This window comes from Ceratotherium simum, chromosome 6, assembly GCF_057802395.1.
Source record: "Ceratotherium simum simum isolate JZ-2026a chromosome 6, ASM5780239v1, whole genome shotgun sequence".
Classification (NCBI taxonomy): domain Eukaryota; kingdom Metazoa; phylum Chordata; class Mammalia; order Perissodactyla; family Rhinocerotidae; genus Ceratotherium; species Ceratotherium simum.
Window position 1 is genome coordinate 8,015,816 of NC_141905.1, and position 24,303 is coordinate 8,040,118.

Consider the following 24,303-nt stretch of genomic DNA (forward strand, 5'->3'; position numbering starts at 1 on the left):
AGGATCATTCTCATTTTTAAGGAACTCAACACACAGAAATGCAGTTGTCATAATCCATAGCCATGACCTACACTGATTGTGACTCAATTGTGTATACGTTTTGGGAACATATACATAGATATGGATATAAGTTTGTATATACATAGAAAAATATTTAGGATAATATAAGCCAAATCCTAACAGAGGCCACCTCAGAGAATAAGAGCCTATGGAAGGAAGCTCACTTTCTGTTATTCTGAATTGCCAGCCCCACTCGTGCACCCCACTTAGAATCCCCATTGCAGCTTTCATCATGTAAAAACCCACCCAGTGAGGTCAGGACAGAAAATACCCTGGACTAGGACTTACTGAGCACTTTTGATGAGAGGCAGCAGAGCCCAGAGCCCAGTGGGGAAGAACAGGGACCCGGGGCCAAGTGCCTGGTCAGACCCAGCTCTGCCACTTGGCGGTGGGGGAGCTTGTGCTGGTACTTACCTCCCTGTGCCTCCCCTGCCTCATCTATGAGATGGAGACAATAACAATGCTTAGGTCAGGGTTGTCCCAATGTTCATATTGATAAGCACTGGGCTGGTGCCTGCATGAAGGATCATCGAAGTGAAGTGAGTGTATCATCACTGTCATCACCATCATCATCACCACCATCATCACCACCATCACAATCATTATCATCATGATCATCACCTTCAACACCTTCATCATCATCATCACCACTAGCATTCTGTCATGGACACAATGCACAGGGCACAGACCAAGCATGAAGACCAAATATAAAATAGCAGTAGGTATGCCAGCTCACTTGAATTCATATGTAATGTGGGCAACGGGCACCTATGATTGAACTCATAGTTCGTATTCTTCATCTTTCCATGCACACTCTAATCATAAATTCACAAGCCCTGTGTCTTATTGCCTTTTGGACATCACATGTGCTTGCTACAATAGACAAATTCGGCTTTAGGAACTTATAATAAATTGGAATTGAATCTGGCTAAGGAAACAAAATCCCCTTAAATGTACCATTAGTTTATCAGGAACTCAGAATTTCACATGCAGATTTTCTTCCTGATACTTTGTATGCCTAGCTTGATGTTACAGATACATCGATGATTTTTTTCCTTTTCTTTTTTTTTTCCAAAATGGTACTTCATTTCCAGTATTCTCTACTCAAGATTGAAAAAGTCTTTTAATAACAACTCCGAAGTGTTCTGCATTCAAAACTGAGGTTTTAAATGAAATAGGCTTTTAAAAAAAATCAAATGTGAGCACAAATGATATTGTTCCATGAGATTACAAAAATAAAATAGAGTGAAAAAGTTAAAAGAAAAATTTCCCAGCAGTGCAATGATGCCAGCAATGAACTGCCCAATAAAGACAGCAAATCAGCGGAGCTGAGATGGAAAACAAGCTACGCTCAGCGGGGACATTTTCTGCAGACACACAGGGCCAGGCCTGCCCCAGAGTGGGGCCCTGAGGACCTGTGGGGGCAGGGTGGGCCTGTGCAACCAGGTGAGGCCACTCATGGGCTGGACCTGCTGGATCTCTGGGCCTGCCTCCAGCCTAGGCCATCCTCAGGCCCAGCAGCTCCCTGCCACCTGTCCCCCTTTGTCAGGAGCCTCCAAGGCTCATACTCCTGTCCCCACAGCAACTCACACACTGCCTGTCGGTGCTCCATTAATGCTTGGGGAATGAGCAAGTAGAAGGTTGGAAAATGATCTGAATGAATGGATGATGCAGCAAATAGGAGAGCCACAGTCCTGAGGTGCTCAATTCCAAAGTCGCCTTCCTCCTCAAAGCACAAAGCCACATCATCCTTCTAGAACAGGGTGAGGCAGACTCCCTCTGCAGCAGGATTCCCGTTATCTCCCAAAAGGGGGTTCCTAAGGAGTGCTTAAGGTGCTACCAGTCTTAAAAGACTCCTTGAAAGTAACGGCTTCACTTGGCCCATCCTTCATAAAAATCAGAGCCTCAACCAACCTCTCCCGGCCTCTGAAGCAGCTGAGAAGCATCCAGTAGCTGTTTGTGGACAGCACAAGGCAGCAGAGGGGCCTCGGCACTAACCTCGTGGCCTGCAGGGAGATGACAGCCCTGGGTCAGGGCTAACAGTCCCTAACACAAGACATTCCCACTTCTACTTCCGGTGAGGTCTGATCTCGCCTCCGACTTACCAAAGGCCCAGCCACCTGCTCTCTGCGGACTGGAGGAAGCCCGTGAAATCAAATGACTTCTGTTTCCCCCACTCTCATCCCTTCCGAAGCCTCGGCAACTATTCTTCCCTCCAGTCGACGTGCATAACTCTCTGTGACAATAATGGGATGTGCATGTGTACCGAGGGGAGCATAGAATTTTATCTCTGTAAAAATGGTACTAGCGTGGTACAAGCAAAGTTTGTGTTTTTTTCCCAAGGCTTTTACTTGGGGCAATATATTGTACAAGTGGTTGTGGGTTTTTTTCTTCTTTTTAATTTTAAATCGAGATTATGAACATATTTTATGCAGGTTAATATATCCTTTTCATGTAAAATTTAACTGAAACCAGTTCTAGCACATTAACGACAACAAGAGAAATTCTCCGGCTTATTATAAACATCCTTCAAGAAACCTGAAACGCATGTCCTCTGGAAATAATTTTGCTGGGATTTGCGTTATTATTAAAATCCTCTCAGAATTCTATCGCTGGTGTCTAATGTGCCACAAAGCCCTCTTCTGCTACTGATCAGAGAAAAACTCTTCTTGGTCTTGGCAGTATGTTCTTGAGAATGAAACTGGACTGGGAGAAGGGGCCTCTTTCCCGACACCAGGCAAACACAGAACAGGGCATGGCATCTCAGTCTTGGGCTGACCACTCAGTGGAAGGCCGGGGCCTAAGACAGGTTCCCTCTCAGCTGTGATGGAATGAACTGCATCCCTTATGTCCGTTTTGAGTGCTCTAATCTTTCAGATTCCATGAGACGAGACAGGTTTACTGCAGACTTTAAACTTAAGAGAATCCCAGGCAAGCAGGCCTTGGTCACACATTCTCTACATCTCAGAATTGTCTTCCTGTGGGGGCCCCTAGGAGATCACAGGACAGGGCTACCCCCAGCTGAGGCCGGGATGAGCTTTCCTGGTGTCAGGAGAGGTCTTCAGGAATGCAGGAGAGTCACAAAAACCTTAGGAGCAGATACCCCTGTAAAATTTTCTCTTTGTTGATAAATAAGAAAACCCATCATTCTCCCTAGCAGGCTGAACTCTCTTACCAAAATGTAAATAGAGGCAGCAGTGACTCTGTCTTGTCCACAGGGACCCAACTAGAGCTTGCTACTGAGTTTGATAAGTTATTCAGAGCCACACTTCTCACACTTTAATGCTCATCAGATTCATCTGGGATCCTGTTGAGCTGCAGATTCTAATTCAGTAGGCTAGGGTGGGGCCTGAGCTCCTACTTTTCCAACAAGCTGCCAGGCCATGGACCACACTTTGAGTGGTGAGGACTTAGAGCTCCAACCACAGATCCCTGCCCTCAATCATTCACTCATTCCCAACACACTCTGTAAGTTCCAGGTCCCCTACTGGAGACACAATGATGAGGACTGGTCCCTGATGACTTGAAAACTAGTGCTAATGAAAATTTAAAACTTCTGTGCATCAAAGGACACAATCAACAGAGTGAAAAGGCAACCTACAGAATAGGTGAAAATATTTGCAAACTGTATATCAGATAAGAGGTTAATATCCAGAATACCTAAAAAACTTCTACAACTCAACAACAAAAAACAAACGACTCAATTAAAAAATGGAGAAAAGAATAGACGTTCCTCTAAAGAAGATATACAAATGGCCAAAAAGAACATGAAAAGATGCTCAACATCACTAATCATTAGGGAAATGCAAATCAAAACCACAATGAGATACTAACTCACTCATTAAGATGACTACTATCAAAAAACAGAAAATAACAAATGTTAGCAAGGATGTAGAGAAACTAGACCCCTTGTGCACTGTTGGTGGGAATATAAAATGGTATAGTTGCTATGTAAAGCAGTATGGCAGTTCCTCAAAAGATTAAAAATAGAATTACCATATGATCCAGGAATTCCACTTCTAGATATATATCCAGAAGAACTGAGAGCAGGGACTCAAAGAGATACTTGTACATCCATGGTCACAGTGGCACTATTCACAATAACCAACATGTGGAAGCAACCCAAGTGTCTATGGACAGATGAATGGATAAGCAAAATGTGGGATACACATACAATGAAATATTATTCAGCCTTAAAAAGGAAGGAAATTCTGACTTATGTTGCAACACGGATGATCCTTGACAATGTTATGCTAAGTGAAATAAGCCAGTCACAAAAAGATAAATACCATACGATTCCACTTACGCGAGGTACCTATTCATAAAGACAGAAAGTAGGAGGATGGTTTTCTGGGGCTGGGGGAGGGAGAGTGGAGAGTTGTTGTTTAATGAGCACAGAGTTTTGTAAGATGAAAAGAGTTCTGGAGATTGTCTGCACAACACTGTGGATGTACTTAACACTACTGAATTGTACACAAAAATGGTTAAGATAGTAAATTTTATGTTATGTGTATTTTAGCACAATTAAAAAACACCACTTCCCACTGTCTGCACTATCTAAGGCATCTACACTGTGAAGCCCTTGTAGTATAAGCAACGTAGAGGTCACTTTGTACAAAGGAACCACGTGGTTCTAGTGGAAGAGAAAGTCAAGGCAGGCAGGTAAACATGACTTCCCTGTGGAATGGGGCGTGCTAAAATATAGGTAAGGCCAGGCGCTGTGGGAGCCCCAAGGAAAGGCTCTGAAGTCATATGCATGGGGAGTGGCTGGTGTGTGAGCCAGCTGTGGCAGCGACTAGGAGAGGGACAAGCCCAGGCATACTGACAAGTAACAGACAGGCTTCCATCAACAGTGGACACGAGGGTGAGGGAGAAGGCGGCACCTAGATTCTGGATGGGCTGGCCATTCCCCGAGGCAGGGATATCTCCGGAGGGGCAGGGCTAAGGGAAGGTAATGAGTTCTGTGTGTGCTGTGGTAAATTTGAGGTGCACGTTGGCCTCCAGGAGAGTGTCCCATACACAGAAGCACCAGTCTGGAATTGACATGAAGATCCAGGTTACGGAACCGACGGGCTGCACAGGTGGCTGCTGCACCTGCAAGAGTGTTGACTCTCCCAGGCAATGTGTTCAAGGAGAAGAGAAGCCCAGAGACAGCCAACACTCTGGAGAGGTGGAGGAGGGGGAGGTAGCCTAACCATCTTGGGAGGGGCAACAGCTAGGAGCAAAAGCAGTCAGCTGGGGTGATGGCAGGTGACCCATATTTACCTCCAGGAACGAAGGCATCAGTGCCTCGAGGGGTCAGAAATAACAGATTCATTGAAAAGCGCCATGAGAGTTGGCGACCTCACGGACATGCAGAGGCATAACTTTGATGCCTGGGGGAATCTAGATTGTAGAGAAGTGGGGCTGAAGGGGCAGGAGGCCTCAAGAAGGTGGTGAGTGAGCCACCTCTTGGAAGCAGCTCTGCGGGAGAATAAGGCAGGGCAGGAGGCGCAGGACAGAGCCCATGGGGTCACCAGCAAGAGGACCTAGACCTCAGGGGGTATTGGGGTGAAGCGGGAGATAGATGATGACAGCCTGCCCACACATACAACTCACAGGAAGCCGTGCTTCATCCTGGAGGCAAGGGGGAGCCATAAGAGTATTTTAAGCAGGGAAATGACATGGTTGAAGTTGTGTTTAGAAAAATCCCTAGGCAGCGATGCACAGGATGGATCAGAGAAGGAGAGACAGGATACAAGAGACCCACTGGAAAACTTGTGGTAATGAAGCCCAGGATGGTCCTGATTTTTCTGTGTCTTCAGTCTTTTGCTCACAAGACAGCATTTTCTCCTTAGAGAACAGGGGTGGCCTGACCCTTCCAGCCACCAAGTGCTATAAAGGAGTAACTTAATTATAGAGAGTGAGGACTCGGGGCTGAGGCACGGAGTGATGCTCGGTGAGAGGGTCCTGACTATGAAGTAAGAGGAGCGTATAAAAATTCCTCGAGCCCAAAGAACAGCCTTCTCTTCTCTTTCGGTGGGTTTTGGGATGTTGACTGCCCTCCTCTCACACTCACTTTGCTGCTGCCATTCGCCTTTAAACACTGAGGTCTTGCCTCCACATCACAGAAACTGTTTGTTTTCTCTTCCTCCCCTCAGCCTCTAAACCAATAACAGACCTAATGCGATAAAAAGAAATCAAACGTGCTTCCGGCTTTCTCGGTCTCTTCTGAGACAAGGAAGCAATGCCAGCTTTTCCTGGAAGTGTGTAGATTAGCTCAACGGGTTCTGAGAGCTCTGCTGCAGGGCTGCTTAACCAGGGAGAGGAAATGGGGGTCCCCAGAAGGCTTTAGGGGGTCTTTGAGCTAATGCCCCCCCATCTTAAAGGAAAACTACACATTTTGAGTTTTGTGAAGTGCTCCCTCGCCCCCAAAAGGATGACAAACCACTGATACGCTGGAATACTGACTCACTGTCCGTGTCTAAGGTGGTCAGACAAACTGATCACGTCGTTAGTCATCAAGACCCTCGTGACGATGCGGGGCCTCGTCATCAGAGAGCCAATTTTGAAAGCAGGTCATGTTTGCTTGTTATGTTAACAAAAGGGGGTGTCAGTTTTGATATCTTGATTACAAAAATGTATAAAATGCCTTTCTCATCTCTTTTTTCTTATCACTTTTTTAAACCTTCCAACCAGTGTTAGTCTCCGTATATATACTTCTTGCAAAATGCCATGTTGTCTTAGAAACATAAGAAAAGATTCCCACTTTTAACGCTTTGAGGGTGAAAACACAGGGACACTCATTTTTTATCGTGGCCTGGAGGAGTCCAGAGTGTCCACCAGGAGCTGGCATGTGCAGTTGAGAAGAGTGAGATGGAGCCTATAAAGCCCCTAGCAGAGGAGCTGGCACACAGTAGGTGCTCAATAAATGGAGGTTCGCCTTTCTTGTAATGAGTCACTGGAGGCAGTAGGCAGTTGGCTTCCTGAGCTGAGCATGCGTCAACATTACTCTGGAAAGAGGGTGGGGCTCTGTGGCCTATGACCCTCCAGGAAGCACTGCTTTATGGAGATCACGGCAAAATGGAACAATTACAGAATTAAACACCTAAACTGGCACCAGGCCCCAAAGAAAAAATGTCTCCAAATTATTTCCTAAATTACCCATCAAGGCCTGTGTGAGTCAACAAGTAGCTATTGACTTCAGCTTCAGCTACCATCCAGACTTATTGATCTGACAGATAAATATCGACCAAATCGAGACTGAGGTCAGTGCTGGCCTCCTGGGAAAACAAATCTTAATATCAAACAAAACCTGCAGAGCTAGGCCTGATATTTCTTACTCTAAATTGATGGTCAGACAGAGGCCCATTCAAAGTCAGCTCTTTTCTTTATCGTGCAGTGTAAATTGTTTTAGGTGTAAATTGGTTTCCAAATTGACTTGTTTCTGGAAAATTTGGTATAAAAAATTTTAAGTCTTTTCATATCTTAAATGATCAAGAAACAATTTGGTATTTAAGAACTGTTATTGGGGATACTTCCATAAAACCAAGAATCCTTTGGAAATGCATATAACTGCCCCGACTTGCTTTCTGTGAAAATTTAGAATTTTCTATGTTGCATCTCCACCCAGAGGAGCATGCCAGCTCAAACAAACACACAAACAACAAAGTCAACAACACAGACCTGTGATTAGGACCAGAGTTATCTCTGAAAACGCTGTTGAATCCAATCTGTTTATAAGTGGCCCCAAACTGCTTACGGCAGCATTTTGTACTCAACGGGTATACTGATTTTTATTTAACGGATAAATGAAAGGTGGGCACACCCGGCTGTGGACTAGAGAAAGTTGTCCGTTTGAGACTGATGACACTGCAAAGGGGCCATCCATGGAGGCAGCAGCTCTGTCTTCATGGGAGATGGAATACTACCCCCGGTGGGTTGTAGGAACTCACTTTTCTTCAACAGAGTGAGTTCTCACATGCAAATCTGGGGGTGGGGGAAGCACTTATTGTGAGAATTAAATATGACGACATGCAAAAAGCACTTTTTTTGATATATTCCTGGGATATATCAATGGAACTTCAATAAATAGTTATTTCTGCTATTGCTAGAAGTAAGAGATTGGATTAGACACAACAGGTCCTGAGCAACTTAGAACATAAGGTGGGGAAATTTACAAAGCATAGTCTTTGTAAAGACTCCTTGAAGTTGCTGATAAATATCAGAATTAAGAAGAAAAGTTCTGAAAAGACACACACATACACACACAGATGAGCAGTGATACACACAGTTGAGAGGAAGGTGAGCTCAGCCTGTCTATCTTGGGGAAAACTAAATCTCACAGGTGGGATGCAGGATGCTCCCAGGCCAAGGAAAGTTAGTCTTTGTGTTCAGTTGAGTTTTCAAAAGCTCACTGAATGACCAGAGATCTATTAAAATCAGCAAAAACTCTGCTGCTGCATTTGAGGACAAGATGAGTGTTGTCAATAGAGCAGAACCAATGAGGAAGTTTTGATGATATGAACCAGATGGAATCACACTGTACGAAAAACCCACTGGAACCACAATTCAATGCAGGCAAAAGAAGGCTCTCTTTGGAAAACAGGCGAACCATCCGCTCCAGTAGAACAACAGAAAACCTGGGCACAGAGCAGCAGGAGCGGGGACGAGGCTGAGCCACAATAGGATCAGAACTATGCAGACGCCCTGGCTTCTCTCCAAGGCAAGGATTAGAATGAACTGGTTAAAACCTTACGTTTTGGAGTCAGGTTCAAGTCCTGACTGCAACCCACAAGCTACATGACCTTGGGTAAGTAACCCATCTGTCACCTTACTGACTCTGAGTCTCCCTTTGCCATCTGTAAAAACAGAATGAAAGAACCTACTCTACAAAGCTGGTGTGCAGAATCTCCAACAAATCTCCATCCTGTCAGACCCTGCTCTGGGCATGGAGAATACAGCAGTGACCAGAGCAGACAAGCTCCTTGCCTTCAGAGACCTTGCATTCTGGTAGAAGAGAGAGGCACGTAATAGATAAATATAAAGTATGTCAGGGTGCTTCTGATGGGGAATGACATCAGAGGGTGGTGTTCTATACAAGATTTCAGGAAGGCTTCTCCATTGAGGTGATATTTGAATAGAGACCCTAGGGGGTGAGTGATAAGCCACAGGCACATCCTGGGGAGAAGAGTCCAGGCAGAGTGGACAGGTGGTGCAAAGATCTGCCAGAACACGCTTGATATGTTTAAGGACCAGCAGGGAAGCCAGTGTGGCCAGAGGGGAACTGGGAAGGGGGATGGTGGTAAAAATGATGTCTAAGAGTTAATGGGGACTAGATCACATAGGGCTGTGCGGTCTACTGTGGTAACCACAAACCAAATGTTGCTATTGAGCACTTGAAATGTGGTTCTGAAATGAGATATGTAGCAAGTATAACATATACACTGGATTTTTAAGACAGTAGAACAAAAAGCATGTAAAATATTTCATTAATAATTTTATATTGATTATACATTTAAATGATAATATTTTTGATATATTAGGTTAAATAAAACATATTATTAAAATTGGTTTCACCTGTTTCTTTTTACTTCTTTAACGTGGCTACTAGAAAATTTTAATTACATATGTGGCTTGCACGATATAGGGCATTATAGGTCACAGTATGGAGTTTGACATTTATGTTGAACAACAGGGGAAGTAAAAAGAAATGCACGTTAACTGCTTAGCATATTTCCCAGAATATAGTGTGAAAAGTTTATGAAACTAGAATTCCATTCACAGACAAATTGCTCAGATATAAAGGCAAACAAAGATATTTGGGGGGAAAACATTGGACTCAAGAAAGAGTAATAACAAAACTAGTAAAAGTTAAGTTTAAATAATTGTTTAGACTGTAGTGATGAAGTTTAATGAAACTGGTGAGTAATGATTGTTGAAATATGAAACATAATTAAAACAAAAAAGATTCTGATAAACAGATAAAATTGAATCCATTCCTAAATTCCAAATAGATCAGAGAAACAGGCAAAAAAAGAAACTATACTAGTAATAGTATAGATGTGAACTGGTTTTATGCTTTTAACTTCCATTTCCATAATGCCTATGAGGTTAAATACCTTTCACAAGCTATTGGCTATTTGTATATTTTTCTTTTGTGAAGTACATGTTTAAGACTTCTGCCCATTTTCTTGGAGTGTTGTCATTTCTCATTGATTTGTAGGTGTTCATACATTCTGGGTAAGAATCTTCTGTCAGGTACACGCATGACAGATACATTGTCCCGACCTGTGGCTTGCCTTTTCAGTGTTGTATTGGTATCTTTAATCAGAATAGACACTCTAAATTTTAACATAATCCAAAGTATTTAATCTTTTCCTTTATGGTTGGTACTTTATGTGTCTTGTTTAAGAAATCTTCCCCTATCCTGGAGACACGCTATCTCTAGGACCTTTCAAACTTCACTCTATGATCCTTCTCTAATTAATTTTTGTGTGTGCTGTGAAGTAGGGGTTACAATCATTGTTTTTCATATGGATATCCAATAGACTCATTACCATATATTGGAAAGATAATCCCTTCTTCACTGCACTACAATGTCACTTTTGTCATAAATCAAGTGACAATACATATGTAGATCTGTTTGGGGCTCTTTATTCTGTTCCTTTGGTTTGTCTAACCTTGTGCTAATACCATATTGTATTAATTACTGTGGCTTTAATGTAAATCTTGAGAACTGGTCTATAAATTCTCCACGTTGTTCTTTTCCTTCAAGATTATCCTGGGCCTTTGCAGTACATACACATTTTAGAACAGGTTTGCCAGTTTCTCTCCTTCTCTCTCTCTGTCTGTCTCTCTTGCGCACACAAATACACAACTGGTGAGCAGTATTAGCAACAAAATAAATAACAATATGATTAGAAACTAAAAAAATTAAATACCCACGCATCTACACTGATATGAAGAAATTAGAGAATAAATAAATGAGGGAAGGGGTCCCACTCTTCTTTACAGAAGAATTTCACACAGTAAATGTATAGACGGATTGAGGAAAATAGAAAACCATCATTAGTACACCATAGCAATTACTGCTGCAAGCAAAATCCACTGAGGAATGCTAGAATCAGTGGAGAAAAAGTTCAAGGAAAAACAAGATACTTGGACAGCCTTGACGTATCTCCTCTAAAATATTTATTAATACTGTGGTGGTTTTAACATATGTCCACAAATTCTTTGGTACTCCTCCCTTCAGGGGTGGAGCTTAACTCTCCTCCCTCTGAATGTGAACTGGACTTAATGACTGGCTTCTAACAAGTAGAAATAAAAATGGAAAGGGAAAAATAGTAACTTCATACTGAAGAAGCCTGGCAGACACCACCTTAACCAAGTGATCAGATTAACATCACCATTGATGAGACATATTGACATCATGTGCCCCAATGTGATGCAATGAGAATAAGTATCACCTCTGTGCTGTTCTTCCTCCAAATCCATAACCTCACTACTACTCATCAGAAAACCCAGAGAAACCCAAATCCAGGGACATTCTGAAAAATAACTGGCTACCTCTCTTCACAAGTGTCAAGACCAAGCAAGACTGAGGGACTGTCACAGATTGGAGGAGACTAAGGAGACACGGCAACTAAACGTGATGTGAGATCCTGGATTGGATCCTGGAACAGAAGGAGAACATTAGTGGAAAAACTTCTGAAATCTGGTCAAAGTCTGGAGTGTAGTTAACGGTAATGTGCTGACGGTAATTTCTTAGTTTTGACCGATACGCCATGGCTACGTAAAATGTTAATATCAGGAGAAGCTGGGTGAAGGATAGATGGGAACTCTCTGCATTATCTTTACAAAGCTCTGTAAGTCCAAAATTATTTCAAAATAAAATCTATAACATATTTTCTGGAAGGTTCTTCAGAGTGATTATCAGGCAAATTTATAGAAGCAGGTCCATTTCTATTTTATACATTCCTGAGTGTGGCTTTTTTCTTCTTTTTGAAAAGTAGCATTTATAATGAAAAATAATTCCATTTGGATTTTTAAAAAACACTCTGGGAACTAGGTTTGGAGAAAAACTGGCTCAAAAGCTGACCCAAGAAGAGAGAATGCTTTTGCTTGGGGACAAAAGCACCAAGAACTCTGAGCATGTTTTGAGCCAATAAAGGTAGTAATTGGACTCTGAAGGGTGTTTAGGGCTTGAAGGGACAAGAACACAGACTATGGTTACTCACCAGGGTGACTTTCCTTTGCGGCTTCAGCAGCTTCGGTTTATGGAATGTGGCGGCTATGGGAGCTGTGGAAGGATGTCAAGGGTTTAGTTTGCAATTCCTCTCAGGACTTTTAAAGCCCACATATCATCAGCATCACAGACATACTCTGTAGAGACTCATGGACCCCTTCCTGCCCCCATGGAAGAACTCCGTTTCTGATCTAGGTAACAGCTGGTGCCCCTCAGTGGAGGGTGATCCTCCCCTAGTCTTTGGTCAGGTCATCCTCTCTCTTCGACAAGGTCAACAAAACAATGGCATAAAACACTGCCTGCTACAAAGAGGTCAGGTGTGCAGGTGAGAACCAGGTACGCTTGGTAAAGGCTGAGGCTGGACTTTCCCCGGGGCTTCATCTTAATGGCACACTAACACTGATAGCAGTGACCTCTGACACTCACAGCAGCCTTAAGAGGTCATCAGGGAGAGTCTTATTGTCCCCATTGAACAGAGGAGGAAACCCAGGCTCTTCCCCCGATGTCATGTAACTAGTATGTAGATGATGTGGGATTTGAACTTGGCCTTGAAAGTCAGGCAGACCTCATTTCAAAGCCAGGATCTACCACTTAGCTCTCTGAATCTCATTGTCATCTTTAGTAAGGTAGGGTACTATCTACCCTGATTGAAATAAGACAGTATAGCAGTACGCTGCCTGGCCCAGGGCAGGGCTTCTCTGCTCCCTTCTCTCCCCAGATCTACACTTGTCATGGCCCCCAGAATGCCCATGCCTTCCCACCCCTTCTGTCCACTTGATGTATGTTGTGTGGCTTTTACCATAGGGCCCTAAGGGTCCCTAGGGGACATCCTGCAAAGCCCTGAGGGTTAAAATGTGTCTTGTCTTGTTATTAAATTGTTTTCTTGGACAAACATTGTATTCCCAACTACATTTCAAATTCTTTGAGGTATGAACTTCTCCTAAATTGGCCACAGTTGTTTTAGGAACTATCTATAGACAGTTTTATTTCTCCTAAGCTGTGTTCAGTTCTCTCCTTTAGAAACGCTCACCTTCTGCACTTACGTTGCTAAGTCATAGCTGGAATCAAAGAATAATCCTCATTTTGTCCCCAGAACAAATCCAAAATAAACGACATACCTAGTTTACATCTTTAGAAAAATCAGAGAGCCTTCGTTTCCTTGAATGAACCAAGAAAATGCTGACACCTCCTTGCCCCACCCCGCTATGTGCAGAGCATGTTAACAGTTCAAAGTCAAATACACTGGAATTGGTCTGTGGATGTTGACTCCCCACCTCCCCACTAAAGCCATGCTGGGCCAATGGTACCACCCAACGCCCCAGCCCAGGGACAGGTCTCAGTTATGACCAGAATCTAGGTGAGGTTCTCTAGACCATATAATCACTGGCTGTCATGTCCTCCATGTGCCTACTACCCCTGTCCTGATCCCACATCAAACTTCAGACCCACTTCTGGATCAATCACGGTGGTTTCCATGTGGGTAACTGTAGGCTAGTCCTACCTTTGGCAGGGACTGCAGGAGGAATGTCAGCCTTCTCCTTCCGCCTCTTGCCCTTCTTGGGCTGCAATGGGGCCAAGCTGGTCACGCTGGTGACGGTCTCTCCTGAACTGTAGAAGAAAAAGGTCCTTGTGAAGGCAAAGGCAAGTTTGTTCTACGGAAAAGGAAAGGAAGAAATAGTTTCCGAGTGCTCCCTGTGCACCTGTGTAAGGTAGGGTTACCTTGTAGCTGGACAGGAATTGATTGCTCTATGTCAATAGGGATGTCTGGAGGTCTGGTACTGACCCTTGGCTAAGATAAGGACAAAGAGATGAGCTAATAGGTGATTTATAATGTGCTGTTCAACGTTCAAAAATCCCTGGAGAGACCCAGGGCCAGGTTGTCTACATTGTTTATGGATGTACAGACTGATGGTTTACACCTGGCCTCACTGGTTACACAGTCTGGCTTGGCTACATCACCAGTAGGGTATTAAGATACCACAAGAAACTTCTGCTTGAGCTCTTCTAAAACCAATATTCCTTGCACATATCTTTGTGGTTCACAATCCAAAAGCACAGTACCTTCTGCGCAAGTGAGAAAAGACCCTGGGGTGCTCACCTGGGAGTCTCTAGGGAGCCCCATGATTGTTCACACTTTGTGCTCCTACGGTACCTTCACCTTCAGTAAAGGCTGAGTTCACCCTGAGGAGCACTGTGGGAATTATGTGGCCCTGTGTAGTCACCGTAGTATCAGATTCTTTCTACGTGTTCCCCACGATAACCCAAAGTGACGGGGCTGATAAGCCTTATATTACAGGTAAGAAAATCAAGACTTAAAGATGCTAAATGACTTGCCCTAAGTGACACTGTTGTAAGCAGCCAACACGAAAGCTGCAAACACAGACTGGCCTGATGTGAAATCTGTTCATGATGCTGTGTGTGTGATGGAGTCCACATGCTTTCTTGAATGGCCATTGGTTTATTTCAAATGCATCCTATTGGTTCCAGCAACCCAGACTGAAGCCCCTCGTAGAATCTCTTGTCCTCAGGCACATGTTCCAGCCAGGCAGGCACAGTCACCAAAGGAGGCTAGCACCCTGATAGATAAAGGATTTCTAGAAATCCATAAGAATATGACCAACTGCCTAATAATGAAAATGAATGAAGGTGGTAAACAGACAGTTTTCACACAAGAGGAAAGGCTCTTAGCTGTGAAAACTTGCTAAAACTCCCTCACGAAAGAGGAATCGAAATTAAAACATCCTGCACTTCCTTTCTCCACATATCAGTGGCATCAATCAGATTTGAGGCAGACCACTCTTCTGGCAAGTGTGTGAGGAAGTGGGCACTCAGAAGCATTGCTGGTACGAGTGCAAACCCTTCCTGGTGGAGAATAACTTGGCAATCAGAATAATTCGGGAGATCAAAACTACAGAGGCTTCTATGTCCACTTCCAGGAACTTATTCTGTGGCTATCGCTGCACGTGAATGAAATGCATGTACAAGATGAGTTATTCCAGTGCTGTCCATCAGCAGGGGACTGGAGAGTAAATTATGGTGAATCCACAAATCCACGCACAGGGTCCTCTGCAACTGAAAAGGAAAATGAAGAAGCTATTTCTGTAGTGATAGGAGAGATGCATCGTTAAGTGAAAAAGCTAGATATTGGACAATGTGTAAAATGTGCCTTTTTTTGTATAAAAATAGGAGAAAATAAGAATATATATTAGTATTTCCATACACAATGCATAAAGAAACTCTTGAAACAGTCACAAGAATTTTAAAACAGTGGTTCCTTAGAACGGGGACGCTGAGGAACTAAATAGAAGGGAGACTGGATAAGGAGAATTATAATTGTGTGTGTATATATATATATAAATTAATTATTTAACTTTTTATTTTAATTATTAAACCGGCTGATTGTATAATCTTTGAAAAACAGTAATTTAAACACGAATAAATATCTACATATATTTAATAAAAGAAAATAGGCTATTCTAATATAGTCCTAGAGTTTTAAAAATAAACAAAGACTGAATCAAACACTGTGGGAAAAATTCCAAGAATACAGTTTGCACTGAGATTCCCCAAAGACGGCTTTAGAGTACAGGGTCAATTGTGTAAATTCACAAATAGCCAAAAGGAATGTGCATTGTAAATGCGCTAAGAGAAAACAAGGGATCAGAAACTCTCAGAATTACTTAAACACACAACCACATAGCTTCATTTCATAGCTTTTTAAACTCCTGAAATGTTTATTTTTTTCTTTCCATTATAAATGAATGCATGTTCATGTTTTAAAATGGTAATTACAGGCATGGAGATGAACGAAAACAAGTCTATCATGACCAGAACACAACCTTCGTAAATATTTCCAGTCTTTTCCCCCCTCCTTGTTTTATTTTTTTGATAGACTTTATTTTTTAGAGCACTTTTAGGTTCACAGCAAAACCGAACAAAAGGTACAGAGATTTCCCATATATCCCCTACCCCCCCCAATTATCAACATCCCCCACCACTGTGGAGCATTTGTTATAATTTAGGAAACTGCACTGACACATCATTATGACCCAAAGTCCACAATGTACACTAGGGTTCATTCTAGGTGTTGTATATTCTATGCGTTTGGACAAATGTATAACGTAACCATCATTATGGCATCATACACAATAGTTTCACTGCCCTAAAAATCCTCTGTGCTCCACCATTCATCTTTCCCACCCCCCCAACCCCTGGCAACTACTGATCTTGTCACTGTCTCCATAGTTTTGCCTTTTCCGGAATGTCAGATTGGAATCATACAGTATTTGCAGCCTTTTCAGATTGGCTTCTTTGACTTAGTAAAATGCATTTGTTTCCTGCATGTCTTCTCATGGCTTGATAGCTCATTTCTTTGTAGCACTGAATAATATTCCATTGTCTGGATATACCAGAGTTTATTTATCCACTGACCTACTGAAGAACATCTTGGTTGCTTCCAAGTTTTGGCAATTAGGAATAAAGCTGCCTCATGAATAAACCTCCATATGTAAGTTTTTGTGTGGAGCTAAGTTTTCAATTCTTGCCTGGTTTTTATACATTTTTTTGATAATATCATATTACAATTTTGCACCCTTCTTTTTACTTAATCTGCATTTTCCATATGGTTATATCCTCAGACTATTCCAGTGAGAAGATATGGCATAGTTTACTCAGTCATTCCCTGACACCTAAACATCTAATTTGTTTCCCAGTTTGACATATAAATAACATTGCTATAAATATATTTGTGCATAATGGTTTTCCGTTCTTAGACTTTTGTTTCTAGGTAGGATTCTTAGAGCTGGAACTACGTTCACAGACAAGGACCATTTTAAAGGCTATTTAACACCCATTGTCAAAATGATTTCCGACAGGTTAGTACTACTTTATAGCCACTCGTCAAAGGATGAGGGCATTTATGTTTTCACTGTCTTTAACACCAAGTTTGTCAGTTTAAAAAATTATTCATTTAACGAAGAAAAACGTGATCCCCTTTTCCTTGCATTTCTCTGATTGCTAGCGAGGATGAACATTTCCTGTGTTTGTCTAATTGTTTCCTTATTTATAAATGATATATGAACATCTTCTGCTGTTATTTATTAGGATCTTGAGTTTTTCTTATAGATTTGCATGCACCTTTCACATCAGTCTGAAATATTTATTGCAAACATTTCCCTCAATTCCCTTTGAAGTTTGGCTTTTTGCTAAATGCACAGTAATTTGTTTCTTTTTGTGAAAATCATTCAATATTTTCTTTTTGTCTGTTGCCTCTGAGCTTGGATCATCCTCCCCAGCCTCCCCAGCTATACCTCACACCCCACAAAATCAAATAATATTTCCTCTTCCCCTTCTCTTCTCTTGCATTTAACTGTTTAGCTCTTTAACATAAAATGGAAGTTTTGGGACATTATTTATATGAACTTATGCCATCATGCCCAGGGCTTTTAGTAAGCTGAAAAAGATCTGCTTTGTCATCACCATTTTCCTTCAAAACAGTAAAACTACACTAAACTAAATTTAGTTCTAATTCATACTTCAACAATGAGAACTCATATATGAGTCACCACAATGAAATACGATAGACAATTTTTCTCTCAGAATCATATGACTCCCATTGAGCCAGAAGGGCTGGTAGGAATTTCTGACTAAGTCCACTTTATGATTCACGTACAGGAAAGTTACTCTACGTCTTGGGCTGGAACCGGACTGTGTTTTATCTCTGACACCAGGGAGCAAGCATTGCTGGAGCCAGTCAAACCAAGAGAGAGAGCACACAGGCCGGAAGCTCTGTCTAAATTAGAGAGCTGTGCGACTGCAGAGAAGTGTTATTTGTGGGGAACAGGGCTGCCTTTCTGGCTCCAGCAAGGGCGGAGCAGGCGGTGCACGTGTGGGGCCCTTGTTGTGACATGAACAAGGTTCCGGCCTGGCCGCCACTCATAGGAGTCTCAGTCCCACAAAGGCTGGGCACCTCTGCTCCAGTGCGGGATGTTTCATGGTGCTACCCCAGGGAACAACGTTGCCACTTAGGTGTTTCATGGTGTCATGCCTTGGCCCTGAGTGGACTGCAAGTTTCAACTTAAACCTTGATCAGAGAATCTTTCTGCCCAATATAATACAGCATGCCCTTCCGTCGCCACAGATACAGCTGTGCTGTACAAGTACCAATGCAGGACAGACCAGGCATGTAATGAGGAGGGAGAGGCTACACCCTGAGCGATGGATGGCTGCCCCAGGATACCAGGCGAAGCAGGCAACCTGGATTTTGCCAGGCATTGAACAAATTGTGATCAACAATATTTTGCAGAAACTAAAGTTAATGACAGCTATGTTTGTCTCTATCCCGTGCAAGGCACCATGAAATGTGCTTGATATCCATAATCTCTGACCTTCCCAGACGGGAAAACAACGCCTCAGAGAGGTCCAGGCCCTTCCCAAAGTTCACCAGCTGGGCAGGAGACGTGGGATCTGACCCAGGTCGGCCTGCCTCCTTGGCCCTGAAGCGAGGACTCTGGGCCCAGCCCAGATAACAGAGAACAACGAAACTAGGACAGGAAGCCAGATCCACAATGGTTGCTCCAGGCCTAAACTAGCTCCCTAAGGAGAAGGAACAGGAAGGCAAGATCAGCATTCCACTGCATTTTAAATTTGTATTTAATTCTGGGTGGGGAGCTTCCACTGTTACAACTGCTCAAACCTCTGCCCTGGTGGGAGGAGGAGGGGCCCACCCGAGGGCTGGGGTCTTAGGAGCAGGAGCTGTGGCTGGGGCCCAAGACCAAGAGCCATCTTGGCCTGAGAGTGGGCAGACGAGGAGGGGAGCACATTTCTGTTCCTGGAAATTGTCCGGAACAAGTGATGTCAGCTGCCAAAATGGAGGTGGGCGTGGGTGAGCTGGCCACGTGGAAATTATGTGCCTCGACTCTAGAGCTGAGAGTGTTTGAGAGTAGAAAAAATAATCATAAAACAGCATAAACTGAGCTGATCCCAGCAAAAAACATAATTGTAACTAAGAACCACAGACCCAGCCACACCGTGCTTTCATAACTAAATGTGAGATGGAAGCACCCTCATATTGACCCATAGCGCCTGGGGCACAATGAGGTCTCACCCCTCCAACATAAGCCATCCTAATACCTGCCTCCCTCTGGGATGGGATGCACTAGAGACACAGCCGACCATTCAAGCCAAGGGGCTTTCATACATCTAACCTTCATCCCCCAGACACCAAGTGTCTCCTCTGGTCCTGGACAATCTTTGTGCCTCAACATACGAACTACGGATTAAAATATCCTTGAGGTCTGTTTAATCTCACTTCCTGTTGAATGAGTAGGTGCTGAATGAGTAGATGCTCCTCATCCCTGGGCACAAAGCTGTCTGTCACATGCTGCAAAGGGATTTGTTGTGGTCTGAACTGGGTCGGCTACGAATGCCAAGTGTGGTTTGTCAGACAAAAGATCTCGACCCAGAAAGCCATTCGTGAGTGGAGCTGAGGAAGGTATGTCAGTTCTGGTCTTGCCAGCATCCTTCTGGGCCTGCTTCCTGGAGCCATCTCCTCCCGAGCCTTTTTTGCTCCCCACTGTCTTTCAAAGTCGTTGCTTCAGTTGATCCGTTTCACCTTCAGCAACATCCATGTGCTTCCTTTCCTCCTGCTGCACGTCTCAGTTCTGACAACGAGCATGCCTGACATGGATCACAGAGGGACTCATCGGTTCCTTTTCAAGCAGCTCTAGGGTCCCTTTTCCAGGATGTCATGCAGCACACTCATCACCCCATAACTCTGAAACCTGTAAGGTCAAGTGTGGAATCTTGAAGGAGGAACGTTGGTGTCAAAAACTATGGTGGCAACTCCCTGTCATTAACAATGACAGTCAATTATATCTCAATAAAGCTGGGAAAAAAACAATTACAGGTACCCACCCACCAGGTCAGCTGCCACTGATAAAGGCCAAGGACTCGTGCCAATAGGGCAAGTCTCCCGACATCTCACTCTAGGCGTTAGAACGTGCCTCATGGGCTTCCCCTGCCACCGGAATACACAAGGTCAACGGGTACCACGTGCCAGGAGCTGCTTACAAGTTGCAGAACCTCACTTTCAAGATGGGTGAATGGTGCCTCCCACTCATGCTGACTCCCTTGAAATGACTCTTTTTCACAAATGAGCAATACTGTCAAGCACATGGAACTGTGTCTGGTACCTGGTGAACACTTAATTATTACCTTACCAGTATTATCATTATCACAGAACCCGCTCTCAGAGTCCTTGAATAGGGAGCTGGACATAGGCAGAGTTCTCTGCAACCTGAGCCAGAGCCAGTGCGCCTAGAAAGGACCAGCAGACCCTCGGGGGTCATGATGCATTATTTTCTGCTGCTTCCATTCTATGATGTTTTGCATACATGTTCTGAACCGCATCAGAATAAATCTGTCCTTTGTGAGGAGCTGCCAAGGCGTCCATCTCCCCATCCCCAGCCTCCCACGGCCTTTTATCATAAATGGTTTACATCACCCGAGATGTTCTGCTGGGTCTCGTTGATAGAGCGCTTCCTTTGCATCCCTGCCAGCTTCATGAAGTCTGCACAGAGGCTTTGCCAGGATGGTGGCTTTGTCTGTGAGTTTAAAATCTCTGAACGCTAACTGTAAGATGGGGAGGCGCTTCATTAATATTTAGCGGCTCCATGTGGAGTCCTGGTAGAGGGTCATAAGAATACTGGCAGGGAGAGGTCACTGGGGTTGCCTGCCCGGCATCCACCCTCACCCCCAGGGTTGCGGGCAAGAGTTTTGGTGGGACTGGCCCCACCCCCTGCTCAGCATAATCTTATTCTCTGGCCACAATGGTTGGGCCAGGCTAGGCCACTAACAGTGAGATGCAGTTCTGTTTGCTGGTTCAGAAGAGAGATGACCCTGTCAAGAGGCTGAGGGGAGAATGCACCTGCTGTCATCTTTCCCTCCCAGAGGGGAGCCAGCCTGGTCCGAGGACGCATCAACTCCTGGAGGCAGCACTGCCCAGAGAAGGGCTAGGAAGGAAAGCCACTGCCCTCATGACCCTGTGTCCCCTTGATCAGATCGCCCTGAGGCCCACCCACTGCAGCATCCCCAGTTAGGTGAGCCAGCCAAGTCCTGGGTAAGCCCATCTGAGCTGGCTTTTCTGTCGTGTGGAATCAAAAGGTCCGTAAATAGTACTGAGGGCTAGCTAACTACGAGTTGGCAGTTTTATTCATGTTCTAGTCTAGGGAGGCTAACTTGTACCTTGCAGGGTTTTTATGTGAATTAGAAATAAATCCCATCAAGTGCTGAGCCGCGGCAGTGCATGGGCACACGGTGGGTAATTATGAGGAATCAGTCCACAGCCGCTGTTGTCTCACTGAGTTGTCGCAACCACTCTGAGCGACAGGGACAAAGGCAAGTCTGTGCCCATTTTGTGGAGGGTGAAACATTCCCAGAGAAGCTGAGTGACTGGCCCAAGGTCCCCAAGCTGCCAAGTGGCACGGCTCAAACTGACACCAACGCCGTCCGAATCCAGATGGAATGTTCTTTACACTACACCAGGAATAACAACCAGGCCAGTCTCACAGGCCGGTCCTCCCCAAGCCTGCACCTGCCTGGGGTTGAGGAAGAAGGATGCTGATCCTGAGCACTGCGGTGAGGCGGGGACAAAATGGCACAGCAATGATGTTGGGGATGCAGGAGGGAGGCCGGGAGACACACCCCCGCATCTGCTGTCCCTGCCCTTGCCACCCTGCCTGCTCTGGTGAATGTGGACAGAGGGGAAGCCATTCAGCACACATGTGGGCTAGAAAACAACCAAACACCAACAAACATGGCAGATCGATGCCTGTGATCAGAGCCCAGTGGACTTTTCAAGTCAAGGGGATGCAAGGCAGCTGTAGCCATCCCCAGCATCCATAGCTACACCCTTTCCACTTCTTCCAGTGCCCTGACTTTTCTGTAGCCTCTATCTTCTGTTCATTTGTGTGAATGCCAACACTGAAGCATACACAGTCAAACTCACCAAGCTTACCCGAGACGGTGCACTACCCTGGAAGCAGGTGGCCTGGGCTGGCAGCGCTCGCTGCTCCACCTCTCACTGGCAAGGAGACCTCACCATCATCCACACCCTTTTTGTATCAGTTTCTCATCTGTAGAATGGGGATAATCACAGTACCCACTCATGGCGGGGGGTTGTAAAGAGTAAAAATGGTGTGTGTCCCATGCTTAGCACAAGGCTCAGAGCATGGCATTTAATAAAAGTGGGCTTGCTCATTGTTACTACCATGACAACTGCCGTCCCTTGGCATATGGGCCTGTCACCCTCTCTAGCCTCTCCTCCCTGCTGCTCTGCCCTGAATCTCCAGGGCTTCTCACTTCATGGACCACGTTCCTCCAGCCCCCAGGCCTTTCATCCTCTGTGCTTCTCCCTCTCCAGCCCTCCTCCTGGAACACTCTTACTCATCCTTCAAGACTTGGCCCAAATTTCACCTCCAGGAAGCCTTCCCTACCCCAGGCCCCTGGGACGGGGTTAGACCATCTCCCCTGGGTGCCTGGGACAGCTCTGTGGGCAGCCCACGGCCACTGCCACAGCTTTACTTCTCTGGGTCTCCCACTAGATGCAGACCTCAAGGGTACGGGCTACGTGTTATTTCATCCTTGCTGTACCAGCCCTACGGTCTGTCCAATATAGAAGAATCACTCAGTAAGTATTGACTGAACAATAAGAGATCCATTTGCATAGAGCTCACCATTTACGAGGTACTATGGGAAGCACTTTATACAAACTAACTCATTTCAACCTCCCAACAACTGTGCTAGGTCTAGTATTGTCCCCATTTTATCAGAGAGGTTGAGAAACTAGCAAAGGGCACACAGCAATGTGTGGCAGAGCCTGGATTCAAATAGAGGCAGCCTGGCACCAGAGCCTCAACCATCACAGCAGACTGCTTTTCACAGAAGGAATAAATGTTTTGTAACACTTCCACTATTCAATATTATAAAAATGAAGCAAGTAGTTACACATCTAAGTTGGGAGCACATATCTTCAGATTCTCTTTGAAATTCTATGTCTGCCTTCACTCTAAGATCCTGAACAAACCACTGATTAATTCGACCCCACACTTCGATTGTCGGGGTATGTTTAAAAATCCCTGATGGTTCTACAAGACTGAAACATACTTTAAACTAAGCCCAGAAACCACAGTAAGACTGTGCCTGTAATTTATCCAACATACAAATAGTCTGTGCCCCTGACTATTTATCCTCGAGAAAGTGCATGCACCAGCAAACACGAGGAAAGCTTGGATAACTTCAGTTGTAACTGCTACCAGCACAGGTAACACGGTGTCCACTTTAATTTCTCCCATTCGCAAGTTCTTTATCATCTTAAACCCAGAAGTCAAGCGAAAAATCAGGAAATGCCTTGGCTGGGAATTGCCTTTTCAATGCCCCCATACGTCCTCTTGACAACTTTCCTGAACTTGACCTACAGGAAGGAAGGCATCTGAATCCACTGAAGAGGTGTCACGGTGTGCAAATGCAGCATAACTCTATGCAATTGGTGGCATTTCATTTTAAACCTGATTTCCCGGGACCTTTTGGAACAGTTTCATACTTACCAGCTGAGCTGCCGTCAGGGCGGTTTTCCCCCGGGAGGGCACATTTACAATCTCACAGAGCACCGAGAGGCTGGCTCGGCCCGGCTCCCTGCTCTGGGAGAGCACTGTCACCGGAAAAGAACAGTCTCCCAACGCCGAAGGTCAGGGCCACCCCTCCCAGGAGATGGCAACTTTCGACTTCAGGGACAACACACATTCAAGATGAGACTTGTTTTCCTTCTGTTTGAACTTCTCTCGGCAAGTCACAGAACTTCTAAGAGTCTCCAGGTTCTGCCCCAGTCCCTTGGCACAGCCCCTCTCTCAGTGACTGCAGCCTCAGCGCCAGCACGCAGTCTCTTCCTGACAGTCTCTCCCCAGCCTGAGGGTTTCCGTTCCTGGCATCTTGCCTTGGTCTCATGCTCTCTGCCCATTCTC

General features: G+C 44.6%; 1 protein-coding gene across 1 annotated transcript in view; it reads right to left on the minus strand.

Moving 5' to 3' along the window:
• VSTM4 (V-set and transmembrane domain containing 4) overlaps window positions 1–24,303 on the minus strand; it is a 95,702-nt gene that overhangs the window by 15,471 nt on the left and 55,928 nt on the right. The window contains exons 6-7 of the mRNA XM_087431829.1: window positions 13,788–13,894; window positions 12,279–12,340 (exon numbers count right to left, since the gene is read on the minus strand). Of these exons, the coding sequence (XP_087287955.1) occupies window positions 12,279–12,340; window positions 13,788–13,894 (169 nt within the window). The remainder of the gene's footprint in view (window positions 1–12,278; window positions 12,341–13,787; window positions 13,895–24,303) is intronic.